Source organism: Phyllobates terribilis, unplaced genomic scaffold (assembly GCF_046119375.1).
Source record: "Phyllobates terribilis strain yellow unplaced genomic scaffold, ASM4611937v1 Scaffold_1__5_contigs__length_1240528914, whole genome shotgun sequence".
Classification (NCBI taxonomy): domain Eukaryota; kingdom Metazoa; phylum Chordata; class Amphibia; order Anura; family Dendrobatidae; genus Phyllobates; species Phyllobates terribilis.
In genome coordinates, this window is record NW_027362761.1 from 260,043,099 (window position 1) to 260,061,644 (window position 18,546).

Consider the following 18,546-nt stretch of genomic DNA (forward strand, 5'->3'; position numbering starts at 1 on the left):
GTGTATTTCACAGCAAGATCATTTTTCTGCATGATAATGCACCATCTCATGCTGCACATAAAACATCTGCATCTCTGGCTGATATGGGCATAAAAGGGGACAAACTTATGGTGTGACCCCCATGCTCCCCTGACCTCTACCCCATTCAGAACCTTTGGAGCATCATTAAAAGGAGTGTCTATGATGGCGGGAGGCAGTTCACATCTAAGCAACAGCTCTGGGAGGGTATTCTGTCCTCATGCAAAACAATTGAAGCAGAAACCATCCAAAACCTGACAAATTCAATGGACGAGAGAGTTCAGAAGCTCCTTTCGAACAAGGGGTCCTATGTGAAAATGTAACATCACCTAGAATAAAGTTTTGAGTTGAAAACTGTTTGATTTCAGTTTCTAACAACCTGCTAATGCTTATAATTTCAAAAATGACCATTTTTTTGGTCTTTATTAAAATGAAAAGGTTGATCGAAAAGTTTGGGGGATCTAAGAGTGTGGCAACCCAGTAGTCATGATTACTTCGAATTCTGACAATATGAGGGTCATGCTGCAGGTAGTGCAGCAAGAAGGCACTTATGTGTCTTGCGCATCTCGGAGCCCCAAAATTATTTTCCGGGCTAGATGCAGCTAAAAATTATTTTTAATTTTAAATCTGGTGAAGCTTATTATAGATGGCCTAATAGGATCAGTGCTGCACACTGCTACAAAGCCCAAATTATTTTCCAGTCAAGATACAGATAAACATGATTAGTAATTTGAAAGCTTAAAACGGTTGGTAGGGTGATTTTAACCAATCATCAAGCTTTTACTCTCCCCAGGATGACACAGGGGTAGAAAAGTCGTTTCGGATCCATGATTTGTTCATCTTTATGAACGTGAGTCTGTCTACATTATCAGTGGAGAGCCGCGTGCGCTTATCTGTCAGCACACCACCAGCAGCGCTGAACACACGTTCAGACAGAACGCTGGCTGCGGGGCATGACAAGATCTCCAAGGCGTAAGTGGCTAGCTCCGGCCATTTATCCAGATTGGAAGCCCAAAAAGAGCAAGGGTCCAGTGACACAGTCGTGGCTTCAATGTTTACTTGGAGATACTCCTGTACCATCGTCTCTAGGCGTTGACTATGTGTCAGACTTCTTGTCTCCTGTGGCCTTGCAAAGGATGGGCTAAAAAAGTGGTGAAATGATTCCGCAAAATTGATGTTACCAGCAGATACTGTGGTTCTGTTACGGTTTGAGTGCTGAACACTTGACGGTCCCACGGTTGGCAAGTTGGAACTGTGAGATTCACTACGTGCACCACTGGTATTTTGTGGAAAAGCACATGTAAGATTCTGCAACAGTCTCTGCTGATACTCCTGCATGCGTGCATCCCTTTCTATGGCAGGAATAATTTCTGCAAATTTACTTTTGTACCGGGGATCTAACAGTGTGGCAACCCAGTAGTCAGGATTATTTCTAATTCTCACAATTCGAGGGTCATGTTGCAGGTAGTGCAGCAAGAAGGCACTCATGTGTGTTGCGCATCCAGGAGCACCAAGTCCCTGTTGTGTTGGTGGCGAGGTAGCAATCATGCTTCCTTCCTCTGTCCTCTCCCCCCAACCTCGCACAACAGAAATGTGATCAAGGTCTCCCTCATCTGATGAGTCTTCCATCAGTTCGTCCTCCACTTCTTCCTGGGCTCCTGCACCTTCCTCACTAGTTTGGCTGCTACCATGCGCCCTGGTAAAATCATCTCCCCCACCCTCACATGCCTGCCGCCTTGGTGCTGCCGACCGTCTGGACCTTGCAGATGTTAGCCCTTCCGCATACAACTCCTCCTCCTCTACTTCCTCCACCTCCTCTTGTGCCACCACCTGACTCCGAATTCTGTTTAACATGTGCTCCAGCATGTAAATCACCGGAATAGTCATGCTGATAATGGCATCGTCAGCACTAAACATCTTCGTCGCCATTTCAAAACTGTGCAGAAGGGTGCATAGGTCCCTGATCTGAGACCACTCCTCCAGCGTGATTTGCCCCACCTCTGAATCTCGTTGGCCCAGGCTATACGTCAGAACGTATTGCACCAGGGCTTGTCGGTGCTGCCACAGTCGCTGCAACATGTGCAGAGTTGAATTCCACCGGGTAGGCACATCGCATTTTAGCCGGTGAAGTGGCAGGCCCAACGACTTCTGTAGAGATGTAAGTCGCTGAGCTGCGGGATGCGAACGGCGGAAGTGAGCACACAGCGACCGTGCCCTCTGCAGAAGGCCATCTAGTCTGGGATAGTGGGCTAAAAATTGCTGGACAACCAGGTTCAACACGTGAGCCATACAAGGCACGTGTGTGACATTGCCCCGGCGAAGGGCCGCACCCAGGTTTGCAGCATTGTCGCACACGGCCTTCCCTGGTTTCAGGTCCAGTGGAGACAACCATTCATGAAATTGGTTCTCCAGAGCTGACCACAACTCCTCAGCTGTGTGACTCACATTTCCCAGACATTTCAATGTAAAAACCGCCTGATGACGTTGAGCCCTACTGCCAGCATAGTAAGGAGGTGTGCAGGATCCCTTCTGCGCAGTTAGAAAGCTTGTGGCATGACCAGACAGGCTTTGGGTGCAGGTGGAAGACCGAGAGGAGGTTGAGGAGGCAGAAGCAGTGGAGGAAAAATGACATAAAGAGGATTGACGCACAACTCGTGGGGACGGCAAGACTTGGACAGCAGCCCCTTGTCCTGCTGTCACCATAGTTACCCAGTGCCCAGTCAGCGACATGTAACGCCCCTGTCCATGCCTACTCGTCCAAGTGTCTGTGGTGAAATGCACCCTGTCACACACAGAGTTTCTCAAAGAAGCGGTGATGTTGTGTGCGACATGCTGGTGGAGCGCAGGCACACCTTTCTTTGAGAAGTAGTGCCGACTGGGCATCTGGTACTGGGGCACTGCGACGGACATAAGGTCTCGAAAATCCTCTGTGTCCACCAGGCGGAAAGGCAGCATTTCTGTAGCCAAGAGCTTGCAGATGGTGAAATTCAACCTCTTAGCTTTCTCATGGCTAGGAGGAAATGGTCTTTTACTTGTCCACATCTGAGGGACCGAGGGCTGGCTATTGTGCTTAGACGGGGTTGATAAGGGTGTCCCCGGCAAACTGCCGGTCTGTGAGGAAGATGCAGGCGGACATGTTAGGTTGCCTTGATCCAAAGGTGGTGCTATCGATGTCGGACAGCGCTCAAGACCAGCTGGTGTTACCACCTCCAAAGAAAATGATGACCTGCCAATCACGCTGGCTGTTGCGGGTAAAGAGGTGGCAGGTCTGCGCCCCAAAACAGGTGTGACTGCTGTCCCCCCAGTCACAGAGGATGAAGAGGCCGCGGATGCACAAGATATGGCAGACGGTGGTTGGCCCGGCCGGCTAGACCGCATTGTAGCACACTGAGCTTCCCACTGCAACTTATGCTTCATGTCCATGTGCGGGTTCATGCATGAAGTACTCAAACTATGTATTTTTTGGCCTCTACTTAGCTTTTGCTGACAAATGTTACAGATAACACGAGTTGGGTCATCTTTATCGATCTGAAAAAATGCCCAGGCTATGCAAGGCTTAGCACCCATGCGACCTGAAAAGCCACCACGACTTGTGGTGAGAGGCAGAGTTGTGTTTGAGGATGCAGTTGTTGACGTGCTTCCAGTACTACGTCTCTGTCCAGGAAGGCGCAACCTGACCTCGTCGTCACTAGCATCTTCCTCCACCTCCTCTGCTGACCTCATCTCTTGGCTGACTGTGGGTTGACAGTAAGTGGGATCTCCGACCTCATCATCATCACCCTGTGCGTTATCACACCCGTCGTCCTCAGAGCCAACCTGTTCCTGCCCTGACAAAAAACTAAAGCTGTCGCTCCAATCAGGTATTTGAGTCTTATCATCGTCTTCCTCATTGTCTCCACCAACAGGAGTTACAGTTTGGGAATGAGGGTCTACATTATGGTCAGAACCTTCTGCGTCTGGTCCTGGATCCGACTCATAAAGATTCTGGGCATCAGTGCAGATCATTTCCTCGTCTGGATTCACAGAAGCGCTGGAGTCGACCTCTGATTCCCAGGCTATAGTATGAGTAAACAGCTCTGCAGACTCAACCATCTGTTCTACCTCATACTCAGACGGGCAGCTGGAGATTTGGGAGCTGTGAGGAAGCAAGTGCGATTTGGGTGACACCTTTGAGGACTGGAGAATTTGTGATGTTGAAGTTGATGTGGAGGAGAGCCCACTTAAAGGAGCACTTGATATCCGTTGAAGCACCTGCTGTTTTTGTGCCTCATCTGGAATTTGTAGCGATTGGCGTGGCCGTAAGAAAGGGATCTTATCACATTGTCCGCTAAAAGAAGTAGACATTTTAGTTTGGCTGGAAGATGGTCTTTCTTCTGCACCTACCCCACGGACACAACCTTTTTTCCCCTTCCCAACACGCCTATTCCCCTTTCCACCAGCAGCAGGCCTTTTTCCACTCATTTTGGTGGTTAACTAATTCACAACTCTGGAGTTGTTTGCACAAAAAAACAATGGATGGTAACCGAGCAGAGCTGAGTGGCCAAACTGTGGTATTAGGCCAAAACTATTGGCTGGGTTAGATGCAGAAAAAAATTATTTTTAATTTGCAACCTGATGGAGGTCAGTATAGATGGACTAATAGACCAAGTCCCACACACCGCTAGAAGCCCAAATATTTTTTCAGAGCTAGATGCAGAAAATTTTTTTATTCAATTTGCAACCTGATGGAGGTCAGTATAGATGGACTAATAGACCAAGTCCCACACACTGCTAGAAGCCCAAATATTTTTTCAGAGCTAGATGCAGAAAAAAATTATTTTTAATTTGCAACCTGATGGAGGTCAGTATAGATGGACTAATAGACCAAGTCCCACACACTGCTAGAAGCCCAAATATTTTTTCAGAGCTAGATGCAGAAAAAAAATATTTTTAATTTGCAACCTGATGGAGGTCAGTATAGATGGACTAATAGACCAAGTCCCACACACCGCTAGAAGCCCAAATGTTTTTTCAGAGCTAGATGCAGAAAAAAATTATATTCAATTTGCACCCTGCTGGAGGTCAGTATAGAAGGACTAATAGAACAAGTCCCACACACTGCTAGAAGCCCAAATATTTTTTCAGAGCTAAATGAAGAAAAAAATTATTTTTAATTTGCAACCTGATGGAGGTCAGTATAGATGGACTAATAGACCAAGTCCCACACACTGCTAGAAGCCCAAATATTTTTTCAGAGCTAGATGCAGAAAAAAATTATTTTTAATTTGCAACCTGATGGAGGTCAGTATAGATGGACTAATAGACCAAGTCTCACACACCGCTAGAAGCCCAAATATTTTTTCAGAGCTAGATGCAGAAAATTTTTTTATTCAATTTGCAACCTGATGGAGGTCAGTATAGATGGACTAATAGACCAAGTCCCACACACTGCTAGAAGCCCAAATATTTTTTCAGAGCTAGATGCAGAAAAAAATTATTTTTAATTTGCAACCTGATGGAGGTCAGTATAGATGGACTAATAGACCAAGTCCCACACACTGCTAGAAGCCCAAATATTTTTTCAGAGCTAGATGCAGAAAAAAATTATTTTTAATTTGCAACCTGTTGGAGGTCAGTATAGATGGACTAATAGAACAAGTCCCACACGCTGCTAGAAGCCCAAATATTTTTTCAGAGATAAATGAAGAAAAAAATTATTTTTAATTTGCAACCTGATGGAGGTCAGTATAGATGGACTAATAGACCAAGTCCCACACACTGCTAGAAGCCCAAATATTTTTTCAGAGCTAGATGCAGAAAAAAATTATTTTTAATTTGCAACCTGATGGAGGTCAGTATAGATGGACTAATAGACCAAGTCCCACACACCGCTAGAAGCCCAAATATTTTTTCAGAGCTAGATGCAGAAAAAAATTATATTCAATTTGCAACCTGCTGGAGGTCAGTATAGAAGGACTAATAGAACAAGTCCCACACACTGCTAGAAGCCCAAATATTTTTTCAGAGCTAAATGAAGAAAAAAATTATTTTTAATTTGCAACCTGATGGAGGTCAGTATAGATGGACTAATAGACCAAGTCCCACACACTGCTAGAAGCCCAAATATTTTTTCAGAGCTAGATGCAGAAAAAAATTATTTTTAATTTGCAACCTGATGGAGGTCAGTATAGATGGACTAATAGACCAAGTCCCACACACTGCTAGAAGCCCAAATATTTTTTCAGAGCTAGATGCAGAAAAAAATTATTTTTAATTTGCAACCTGATGGAGGTCAGTATAGATGGACTAATAGACCAAGTCCCACACACCGCTAGAAGCCCAAATATTTTTTCAGAGCTAGATGCAGAAAAAAATTATATTCAATTTGCAACCTGCTGGACGTCAGTATAGAAGGACTAATAGAACAAGTCCCACACACTGCTAGAAGCCCAAATATTTTTTCAGAGCTAAATGAAGAAAAAAATTATTTTTAATTTGCAACCTGATGGAGGTCAGTATAGATGGACTAATAGACCAAGTCCCACACACTGCTAGAAGCCCAAATATTTTTTCAGAGCTAGATGCAGAAAAAAATTATTTTTAATTTGCAACCTGATGGAGGTCAGTATAGATGGACTAATAGACCAAGTCCCACACACCGCTAGAAGCCCAAATATTTTTTCAGAGCTAGATGCAGAAAATTTTTTTATTCAATTTGCAACCTGATGGAGGTCAGTATAGATGGACTAATAGACCAAGTCCCACACACTGCTAGAAGCCCAAATATTTTTTCAGAGCTAGATGCAGAAAAAAATTATTTTTAATTTGCAACCTGATGGAGGTCAGTATAGATGGACTAATAGACCAAGTCCCACACACTGCTAGAAGCCCAAATATTTTTTCAGAGCTAGATGCAGAAAAAAATTATTTTTAATTTGCAACCTGATGGAGGTCAGTATAGATGGACTAATAGAACAAGTCCCACACGCTGCTAGAAGCCCAAATATTTTTTCAGAGATAAATGAAGAAAAAAATTATTTTTAATTTGCAACCTGATGGAGGTCAGTATAGATGGACTAATAGACCAAGTCCCACACACTGCTAGAAGCCCAAATATTTTTTCAGAGCTAGATGCAGAAAAAAATTATATTCAGTTTGCAACCTGATGGAGGTCAGTATAGATGGACTAATAGAATGATGCTATGCCCAAAAGATTTTACTTCACTAGGTGCAGTAAAAAAATTGGTATTCTATACACAGGTGGTATATCTTGCAACACAGATAGGCTACTCCACTGACTAACACACTCTGCAATAGGCCAAAAAGGATTAGCTTTGCTAGATTCAGCCAAATGCTGTGAAAAAAACTTGCACAGCACTGGCACAGACCTGCCTGGCAAAAACTGATAGGAACTGATGTAACCTAGTCCTGAAAAGGACTCCAATTACAATTAGTCTTTACTCCCACAATCTATCTATTTAAGAGCACAGACCTGCCTGATAAAAGTCGTAGGAAATGCTGTAACCTAGTCCTTAAAAGGACTGCAATCACAACTATTCCCTACTCCCAAGCTATCTGTATATTTGTGCGAAAATTGGCTTGAAATTAACAAGGTATAGCGCACACAGCAACAGCGGTGCCGTCTAACACGCAGCTGCAGCAGTGAGAAAATGGTGGCGACGGGGAAAATGGCTTGGTCTTATAGGGCAAGGACATGTGACATACACTGCCAATCACACATGCCCTTGCTTGTGTGAAAAAAAGCACTTCGCTCCGTGTGTGCGCTGCTGATAGGCTGACAGATTGCACCTCCCCACTGCAAATGCGGGAAAGAGAAAAAAAAATGGAGATCTTCATTGTTCCTGCAGAGATCCATCCCCTGCCCCTCCCCCCGCCCCGCTGTACACTCAAACTGCGTATTAACATTAATTTTCATCATTACTGAGAAAAAATCCAGTTATGATTTTGGTGCACGAACAGTTATCGAACATAACCTCGAACAGCCGAATTTTTCTCAAATTGTTCGTGTTCGCCGACCGGCTCGAACACCGCCCAAAACAGCTCGAATTTGAGATTGGCGAACAGTTCGAGTAGAACAACGCTCATCTCTACCTATTTCACATCAGAGCCTCTACAATTGTTGACCTATACGATGTCAATCACTAAATGAGGCCTCAAGTGTGCATGACACTTTTTCACACTTATTTATGTTGTATGTTCAGGCAAGGTACCGGGGCCACCTGCAGTGCATTTCTAAAACCAGGAAACCCAGCAAAAATATTAGAGATCTGTGTTTTTACAGTGGAAAAGTTGGGTCACCATATAGTATATTAGGCCCTGAAATTAAATATTTGTGAAAAAATAGCAATTTTCACTTTGCAGCATTTACTGCACATTCATTTCTGGGTTTCCTGGTTTTAGAAATGCCATGCAGACGGACCCCAAATCCATATCCAACAGATTTTCCTCAACATGACAAGGCGCTCCCACCTAGAAATCTCCTCAGGGTGGGTGGCAATCTTATCTTTTCCAGGACGTCTGGCTGGCCACAGTTGACGACGCCTGGGTCAGAAGTCATCTTCTACGGATACAATATAGAATTTTCTTCCCTTCCTCACAACCATTTCTTCGAGCCTTGTCCTCCACAGAGTCCCTCCTTGGATTCTGTTTTTTTTTCTAGGCCATCTCATCCCTCTGCTGATTAGGCATTATTGTTCTCGTTTCTCCACAACAGTTCTTCACAGTTGTTGTATTTTTGGATATTTTTCTGGTACTCATGAAAGACAGCTTTGTTCAGCCCATCCTGAGCCTAAAACTACTAAACAAGAGAGTCTATCTACGCCAGGTTAGGATGGAGTCGCTCCTCATAGTTTTTGCCTCCATGGAACACGAGGATTTTCTATACTCAGTGGACATTCAGGATGCCTATCTCTACATCCCCATCTATCCAGGTCACCAAAGGTTCCTCAGCTTCACAGTCCATCAATCTTATTTTCAATTCACGGCTCTCCTTCGTGGACTAGTGGTGGCGTCCAGGGTTTTCACAAAAGTTATGGCTGCAGTAATGGCTATCCTATGTGCCTAGAGGATCATAGTCATCCCCTACCTGGATGACATCCTTATTATTATTTATTATTATAGTGCCATTTATTCCATGGCGCTTTCCATGTGAAAAAGGGGGTAAACATAGCAAATACACTTACAATAATCTTAAACAAAATGAGACAGCGACTGGTACAGGAGGAGAGAGGACCTTGCCCGCAAGGGCTCACAGTCTACAATGCCCTCACTTAATCAGCAAGCCTAGAGAAGTTCACCCTGGACATGCTCACTTATCTGGATGGATTGTCAATGAACCAAAGTCTTCTCTGATCCCTGGTCATCAGCATCTAATTTTCTTGGAATGCTGTTAGACACGGTCTGGGCAAGAGTTCTTGCCTCATCATGAGTGTCTTGGGCAAGAGGGTGGCTGCAATTGTAGCAATTCCCTTTGCACAGTTCCACACCTAACCCCTGCAGCTCACCCTTCTCTCTTGATGGGACAAGTCTTCTGCTCCCTGAATCGCCCAATATTTCTTTTGCTAATAGGATGACTAAGGGCGCCTCTGTGCCCCATAAACGCTTCAGGCCATGAAGTTTTTTTTCTCTTTTAAAAGTTTTAACTATGTCTACAATAAAAGATTGGATTTTATTAGGACAGTTGTGCTGAGATTTACCTTCTTCCAAGTCTTCCAAGCTGCATTTTACATGATAGGTTTTCTTTAATAAGTGATATGCAAATCACCAAAATTCATATTCAGTAGTTCGAACGAATTTGGCCAAGAAATTCGACATGCATCAAAATTATAAGATGCAAATCGAATGTTTCTTATTGTTCTTGGCATTCTTGTGTCTTCTTCAGTGATGACCACTTGACGCCGGGGCTGAGGAGCCAATGTCTTCTCAGGTGACACACACCGTGATGTCATGACGGTGCGCATCATGACATGACATCATAGCTTGAGTCTGGTGCCTACTTCAGCCTGGAAGCCCTTCTGGCACCAACTGTATATGATTGAAGAAGATGCGAAGGCCCCGAGTAAAGATCACAAAGAGGACGCGAAGAGTGTTGGACAGATTGGCTCAATAGTAACTGATACATTAATCGTCACAAAAAAGGGAATAACACCTATTAAGCTAATTAACATTTCTCGTTATTTCGCAAATATGCTGTATTACATAAAATACATTTTTAAAAAAGCTGCTTATGATCAATGTCTGGCACAATGAAGTGTTCAGTATTTCAAATATACAGTTGTGCTCAAAAGTTTACATTCCTCGGCAGAATTTTTCCTTTCTTGGCCTTGTTTCAGAGAATATGATTGATAACAAAAAAACTTTTTCTCCATTCATGGTTATTGGTTGGGTGAAGCCATTTATTGTCAAACTACTGTGTTTTCTCTTTTTAAATCTTAATGACAACTAAAAACATCCAAATGACCCTGATCAAAAGTTCACATTTTGGCCTGATAACATGGTTATTCATAACAAGTGTTATTCATAATGAATAATAGTTGGTAACCTTGCTACAGGTATTACCTATATCAGACTGATTTCTCACATCAATTTGGGGTTTTTCTTTGTACGTGAGCTATCTGTTATTTTAACAAATATATCACAGAATCATTAGCCTTTACAATCAATTTTTTTTTTCACATAGTCATTATTTTTTGTGGTCAAAGAGGCCATGACAACAAAAAACAAATAGCACAGTGATCTTTTACTGTTTACTGGAGAAGCTAAGAATTTATTTCTTCATATAAGGCTATGTTCCCATGATGAGCTTTTGGTGCATTTTTGATGTTGCATAATTTATGCACCACTTCTGCAACTATTATTTAAATTGGGTTGTTTGCATTTTTTCATTGTGTTTTTGTGTGCATTTTTTTACCATGCTTTTTTATTGCGTTTTTAACGCTGCATTTGTTTTTGTCTCTATTTGGTATGTCATGTTTTAAATAAAGCTGCTTTGTTTTTGATACTTCCTGGTTTTTTGCTTTGACAAAACTTTATTGACAGAAAACAAAAAACCTGACCAGCACCTCCATATAGCGTGAACAGGTACACGCTGCAATGACTGTATAACATACAAAAAGAAATTACAGCAGCACACTGTAAGGGCCAAGATATATGCAAACACTGAGAACATAAGATCTAAACTGCATTATTTCTAAATAAAATGAACTTACAAAAAATGAAGGTTCTTAGCGCATAAATTGGCCAATTCATGCATGCCCATCAACCATGGAAAGATGACCTCCGCATGATGGGTAACTATCCTCCTAAACATGCCTCTCTTGGGCAATAATGCAGTTTACAACTTTATTGACATACTCATGTGTGATGCTCGAAGCCCTACCCTGGGAGATGGGGGACTAGGAGCCAGGTCCTATGTTGTCGATGGGGTGCAGCCGTGGCCCGGACCCGCTCCATGCCCAGGGCCGTCACATTAAAAAGGGTGGTACGGGCTTTTCAGGGTTGAGTGGTTGATCTCGACTACACCACCTCTGGTACCTGGTGAAGGCCACCAGCGCTGCTGCAGTCCTCTGAGGCGGGATATCATGGCAGCCGGCATTGATACTACTCCCCACAGGTGGAGCAGGGCCTCAGGGCAGAGAGACAGGATGGAGGGGGTTGTAGTATAGGAGGTCTGGTGCTGCGTAGTACGGTGTAGTGCAGAATAAAGAGTTCGGAGGCCATAGGGGTTAACTTCCAGAGTTTTTACTCACGGTGGAGATTGCAGTTGAAAGGCTTCTCCCTGCTCCTCGCTGAGTTCTGCGGTCACCAGAGATGGGGGTCCGACAACCTCTGAGTAAGTCAAGTGTTCAATCAGGACCCCGCACCAGAGTGTTCCTAGACTTCAGACCGGGTGCTTTCCTGTCTGTGTGTGTGTAGATAGGCCGGGTCTCCCTCTGGACTTCGCTCAGAAAAAGGGTACGGGTGGAAGCTCCGCTCCTTACGTTACCCGGTGGGATCCTCTGGGCCTACTGGGCTTCCCTGACCAGGACGTAGAATAGCAAGGTCAGGTGTCGGGGGCCGGTACCCCTCTTGCAGCCGGAATCCCTCTGACTAGATCAGATCAGCGAGGACAGGTGGCGTATACCGCTCCATCTGCATCCCCCTGGGATCCATTTGTTGTGGAGCTACACTCCTAAACTCCGGGCCTTCTTAGTCATGGTCCTTGACCGGGCTGAGACATACATTATCTGCAACCTGCCCCTCGACCCAAGGCCAGGGTACGAGGGCCGTGTCTCCATCCGCTGCAGGTCCACACAGGATCCACACTCAGGGAGGGAGATCACAATCAAAGAACCCAGAACCAAGATGGCTGTGTATTAAATATAAAATATTAAGTGTCACTAAAATGTGAGTCCTCCACCCTCACCCACTAAATGGTTCCCCCTATCTCTTGGTTCCCCAGTCTCCCAATTTCCAGTAGGGGCAGCACCTAGTGCCTACTAGCCCCCTCTGGTGGGAGAAGTGTGGTGTTGGATGTGGAGGTGGGGTCCTGACCATCGCACTGTCCTTACCTCAAAGTAGGAACACTACACCCCATTAAAGAGGTGCAGCATCCCTGTGGCGGTCGAACCCTCAGGGACGCCACATTCCCCCCTGGCGAAACACAGCACGTCCGCGGGCTGCAAAGAGAGTAATACCTGGTACAGTCTTTTTATATATAACAGTAAACAATCTTCCCTTTATGGGAGGCACTTCTTCTTTAACGTTTCAAACAGCATATAATATAAAAGTACAAAAGTATAAAAGTACAAAAATCATCCAGAGAAATTTACGCATAGACAGACGGGTTAAAGTGCAAGGACTAAGAGTCCGTTCAGAAGCACGAGGGACTTGTCCCAAACCCCCAACGTAGGCCCTGGGGTGGCTGCAGGGCATGAAGATCCCGAGTTGGACCTCCAGGAGAGCCACTCCAGACAGGTTTTTCTTCTGAGGTCTGAGGTAGAAAGAGCCGCGGTTTTACATAAAACCAATAAGGAGCACCTAAAGAGATGCAAACTATTTACAGGTAAAGAGTCTGTCTACTGCAAGTCCGCAGGGACAAATGTCTCTAGAAACCGGGGAAGCAAGTTAAAACATAAACATATTATCTTTAAACAAGTTACAGCCGCCGGGGCTGCTTAATTCTCGGGTCCCCTCCGGGTAAAAGGCTCATTCCTCCCGACGGAGGCTGACCGGTCCTCTAAGGCCGAGCGCGAGGGGGCATCGCTCCCGGACACCTTATGGACATCCAGGGCGTGACTATGTTACCCGGGAAGAGGTTCCGGCCAGGGTGTCCCTTTTTCAGCCGCGGCTCGACGTCCCGCCGGCTGACGAAGACGTCGTGCTCATGCTGGGAACTCCTAATGAATCCCCACCCCGCCTCATGGTGGAAGCGGACATCTTGCCCTTCCACACGGGGGCTTGGACGGGTCGCCTCCTCCTGGTGGGCCCGGGACTTTGCAGCCTTGGCGTGCACCTCAAGGCGCTCGCAGCGGATCTCCCTCTGGCGTTGCTCCCGGCTGAGTTGGAGGATCTGCTGATGGCACAGCTCGCTCCTCCTGCGCGCTTCAGCCTGGGTCTCCTGGGGGAAGCCCATCAGGTCCCCCCCATGGTTGTCCCAGGCCCACTCCTCAGCCGCCGGCCAGGTGACTGTCGGTGCGGGTAGCGGTGTCAGCAGGGGCTGCTGCGGGTCCTCCGCAAGTGCGGACCAGTCCGGGTTGGGGTCGGTGGATACCCCAGCAGACTCAGGATCTTCCGAGTCAGGAGTTGGGCGGCAATGCAGGTCCCCGCTGATAGCAGATGCTTCAAGCTCCGGGGCAAAGACCTGCTCCTAGGTGACCGCGCCGGGCAGCTGATACTCGGTCATGAGGTCCAGTATGGGCACGGTAGGCTCGGCAGCCGGGGCAGGGGTAGCACACTCACCCGCCTCTGGGCTGCTCGTGACCTCTGTCACTGCTTCTTCCTGAGCTTCTGCTCCTTGGCGGCGAGCCCGGATGCGCAGCAGCATTTCTTCACGCCACGCAACAGACGCCGCTCTCTGGGCCTCATCCAGTCTCCGAGCGAGACCCGGGGCTTCCTGGTGGAGAAACTCAATATCTCCCACTGTAAGGGTTGTGCCGCTTCGCTCCCGGATGGGAGAAGATCCTGGGCCGGGTACAGAAGGTTCCGCCTGACTCGCTCCAGCAGCGTCCATGTCCGCTCCTGAAGGTTGCGAGTCTTCAACTGCTATGGCCGCACCTTGTTGTTTTTCCAGTCCTTCCTATTTTTGGGGCGGCTCCAGGGCGGTATGCTGACAGGCACGCCATCATTCAGCCCATCCATTTTGACTGGCATTACCCCGCGGACAGTCTCTGATGGAAGGGGCAGTCCGCACTTTTGGCGCCATGTGGGAGCCAGGCCCACGATAGGAGGTGCTAGGAGACCGTCTTTCTGATGCACTATGGCGTCTGTTCTTCTTGGGCGGGCGCCATTTTAAGTGAAAATGACAGTCTAAGGTGTAAGGCGCACAGTACCCGGTAGCAATAGGTAATCCCTTACTTTGCTGCGGGGCACGTGATCCTGCCGACTACGCCAGTTGTGTGACACTCGAAGCCCTACCCTGGGAGATAGGGGACTCGGAGCCGGGTTTTATGTTGTCGATGGGGTGCAGCCATGGCCCGGACCCGCTCCGTGCCCAGGGCCGTCACATTAAAAAGGTTGGTACGGGCTTATCCGGGTTGAGTGGTTGATCTCGACTACGCCACCTGTGGTACCTGGTGAAGGCCACCAGCGCTGCTGTAGTCCTCTGAGGCGGGATGTCATGGCAGCCGGCGTTGATACTAGTCCCCACAGGCGGAGCAAGGCCTCAGGGCAGAGAGACGGGATGAAGGGGGTTGTAGTATAGGAGGTCTGGTGCTGCGTAGTACGGTGTAGTGCAGAATGAAGAGTCCGGAGGCCATAGGGGTTAACTTCCAGGGTTTTTACTCACGGTGGAGTTTGCAGTTGAAAGGCTTCTCCCTGCTCCTCGCGGAGTTCTGCGGTCACCAGAAACGGGGGTCCGACAACCTCTGAGTAAGTCAAGTGTTCAATCAGGACCCCGCACCAGAGTGTTCCTAGACTTCAGACCGGGTGCTTTCCTGTCTGTGTGTGTGTAGATAGGCCGGGTCTCCCTCTGGACTTCGCTCAGAAAAAGGGTACGGGTGGAAGCTCCGCTCCTTCCGTTACCAGGTGGGATCCTCTGGGCCTACCGGGCTTCCCTGACCAGGACGTAGAGTAGCAAGGTCAGGTGTCGGGGGCCGGTACCCCTCTTGCAGCCGGAATCCCTCTGACTAGATCAGATCAGCGAGGACAGGTGGCGTATACCGCTCCGTCTGCACCCCCCTGGGATCCATTTGCGGTGGAGCTACACTCCTAAGCTCCGGGCCTTCTTGGTCATGGTCCTTGACCGGGCTGGGACATACATTATCTGAAACCTGCCCCTCGACCCAAGGCCAGGGTATGAGGGCCGTGTCTCCATCCGCTGCAGGTCCACACAGGATCCACGCTCAGGGAGGGAGATCACAATCAAAGAGCCCAGAACCAAGATGGCTGTGTATTAAATATAAAATATTAAGTGTCACTAAACTGTGAGTCCTCCACCCTCACCCAATAAATGGTTCCCCCTATCTCTTGTTTCCCCAGTCTCCCAATTTCCAGTAGGGGCAGCACCTAGTGCCTACTAGCCCTCTCTGGTGGGAGAAGTGTGGTGTTGGATGTGGAGGTGGGGTCCTGACCATCGCACTGTCCTTACCTCAAAGGAGGAACACTACACCCCATTAAAGAGGTGCAGCATCCCTGTGGCGGTCGAACCCTCAGGGGCGCCACACTCATGATGCAGATTTCAAGCGTTTTTAATGCATTTTTGCCACAGAAACGCACTAAAAATGTGTTTTTTTTGCTGCGGATTTTCCACAGTTAATGTAAGTCTATGGGGAAAATCTGCAAAAAAAATCAGCGTACCCGTAAGAGAAATTGACATGCTGCGGATTTGAAAAACGCACCGCAGGTCAACTTATGCTGAGTAAAAAAGATGCACAGTGGGCATGAGATATCAATAAATACCATCCACTTTGCCAGAACTCTAAGAAACTGCAGATTTGATGCAGCGAAAATATACAGCATCTAAAACGCATGAAAAACTCATTGTGGGAATGTAGCCTCAGAATAACAAATACAACAAGTATCGTAAAACTGACACACGGACCAAAAAGATGGAAAATTTTATTTCAACCCATTGAAACATCGATTTTCTTTAAAAAATATCTTTTTCACAGCTCTTCTTAAAGATTGCTTTATTTCTTCATTCCTGAGGCCATAAATAAGAGGGTTCAAAGTAGGAGTAATGACACTATAAAACAATGACACAACCTTATCTACCTGGGTGGGAACGCTGTGATCAGATCTGACATACATGAAGATGATGGATCCGTAAAACAAACAGACAACGGTGAGATGAGATCCACATGTAGAAAGAGTTTTAAGCCTTCCTCTTGGAGAAGGTATTTTGGCAATAATAGATATTACCAGTCCATAGGATATACTAATAAAAACAAAATTACTTAAAATAACAATGCAGGCTAAAAGGAAGAAAACTGTTTCAATCATGTAGATAGCATCGGTGATACAAAAGTGGTAGAGCAATGGAGAAAAGTCACAGTAGAAGTGATCAATTGTACTGGAACCACAAAAAGATGACATTGAAAGGAATATGACTGGCATCAATGGGGCCAAGAAGCCCCCTGTCCAAGATCCAAAAGCTAAAACTACACAAGTCTTATGTGTCATAATACTATTGTATCTCAAGGGGTTGCAAATGGCCACATACCGGTCATATGCCATGGAGGAAAGCAAGAAATTTTCAGTTGAGCCAAAGACAAAAAGAAAATAAAACTGAACAACACAAAAATGGATAGTAATATTTTTATCATCGGAGAGTAAATCTCTAAGCAATCTGGGCATAGTGACTGATGTATAACAAATCTCCAAAAAAGAGAATACGCAGATGAAAAAATACATTGGGCCATGGAGTTTCTGATCCCAGTAAGCAACTCCCATTATAAGAAGATTACAAGCTATGGACATCAGATACATAGCCAAAAATGCAAGGAAAAGAAAAGGTTGGGTATCTTTTGAGACTGGAAATCCTAGAAGAATAAAGTTTGAAAGGACACTCCGATTCAAAAATTCCATGTCTGAAAGAGAAAAATGAATATAACTATGATATTATAGAGTAAAAAAAATATTTTAGCATGTTTATTATGGGATAAAGATGTATAACGTACCGTAAAAATATTCTCCAAAACCTATTGTCTCACATTTTTGTTTTTTTAACCACCATCCACTATTTACTCTTGATTTCCTGGTGTTGATGCCATTTCAGACAACGGCAAGCTAGAACTTATTTTCATTGATTTTTGACAACAATTGCTCCATTTCTAGCAAGTCTACTTAACAAATGTGTCCAAAACTGTGCATTCAGTGCTTGATTTTCTCATGTCTTTCTAAACTTTGTATGTGACAAGAATTGGCATAAACTGCCTTGTAAATATGGGACATATTTTGGTAATAAAATGTCAATAATGTTAGAAATACATTGATAAATGTGAACCAGTGAATCTCTTTTTTTAACCATTTCACTTGGTCAATTTTGGCTTGAAAGACGAAATGAGTTTCTTCATTTTTGTAATCTCCTCCGCAAAATGCTCCTTTTTATTTTTAAAGGAGTTGTCCAATACTTTCTATAATGCCCCAATGTATTTAACCTCTTCGGGGAAGATTATTTCTAATTATCTTGCTTTGTCTTTATGGCTTGTGAGCGGCGCTATCGCTGGCCACTCACAGGCATCACGGGACCCGGCTGCAGCCGGCTCTTGCTTCCGCTGATGTCACGTCAAGTGAGGCATGACATCAGTGCTGCGCTCCCCGCGGTGGATGCTGGACTGAGTTTCCCCTCGCGTCACACCCTGCATCCACTGTGCACTTTCCCAATGAATGCAGGAGAGGAAAAGCGCGCGGTGGATGCTGGGTGTGACGCGAGGGGAAACCCAGTCCAGCATCCACCGCGGGGTGCGCATCACTGATGTCATGCCTCACTTGACGTGACATCAGCGGAAGCAAGAGCCGGCTGCAGCCGGGTCCCGTGATGCCTGTGAGTGGCCAGCGATTGCGCAGTTAGAAATAATCTTCCCTCAACAGGTTAAATACATTGGGGGCGTTATAGAAAGGAGTAAATAGTAGTGGACAACTTCTTTAAGACTATATGATTGTTTGACATGTTTTACTTGGCAAATGCTAGTTTTTTGGTAGTTTTGAGGTATTATTACAAAAATCTTTTTATTATAGCAAAATGCATAAAAAACTAATCTTATCCTTATTTTTTCTACACTGTTCATTATTAACCATTCTAATTTTATTGTACTGCTTCTTGGGGTGCCAAATATGTACGTATGCAGCTGTTGTCTTTTTGTTGCAGGTGTCTTTTTATTATTTATTCAT

The 18,546-nt window shown here is 45.6% G+C and overlaps 1 protein-coding gene across 1 annotated transcript; it reads right to left on the minus strand.

Annotated features, from left to right (window-relative positions):
• Positions 1–16,272: 16,272 nt before the first annotated feature.
• Positions 16,273–17,241, minus strand: LOC141259020 (olfactory receptor 6N1-like). Its single transcript, XM_073674459.1, has one exon. It carries the CDS (start codon positions 17,239–17,241, stop codon positions 16,273–16,275), a length of 969 nt encoding a protein of 322 aa, XP_073530560.1.
• Positions 17,242–18,546: the final 1,305 nt, after the last annotated feature.

Coding starts and splice junctions, on each gene's coding strand:
- LOC141259020 (XM_073674459.1), bottom strand. CDS start 17,241: ATGGAATTTTTGAATCGGAGTGTCCTTTCAAACTTTATTCTTCTAGGA.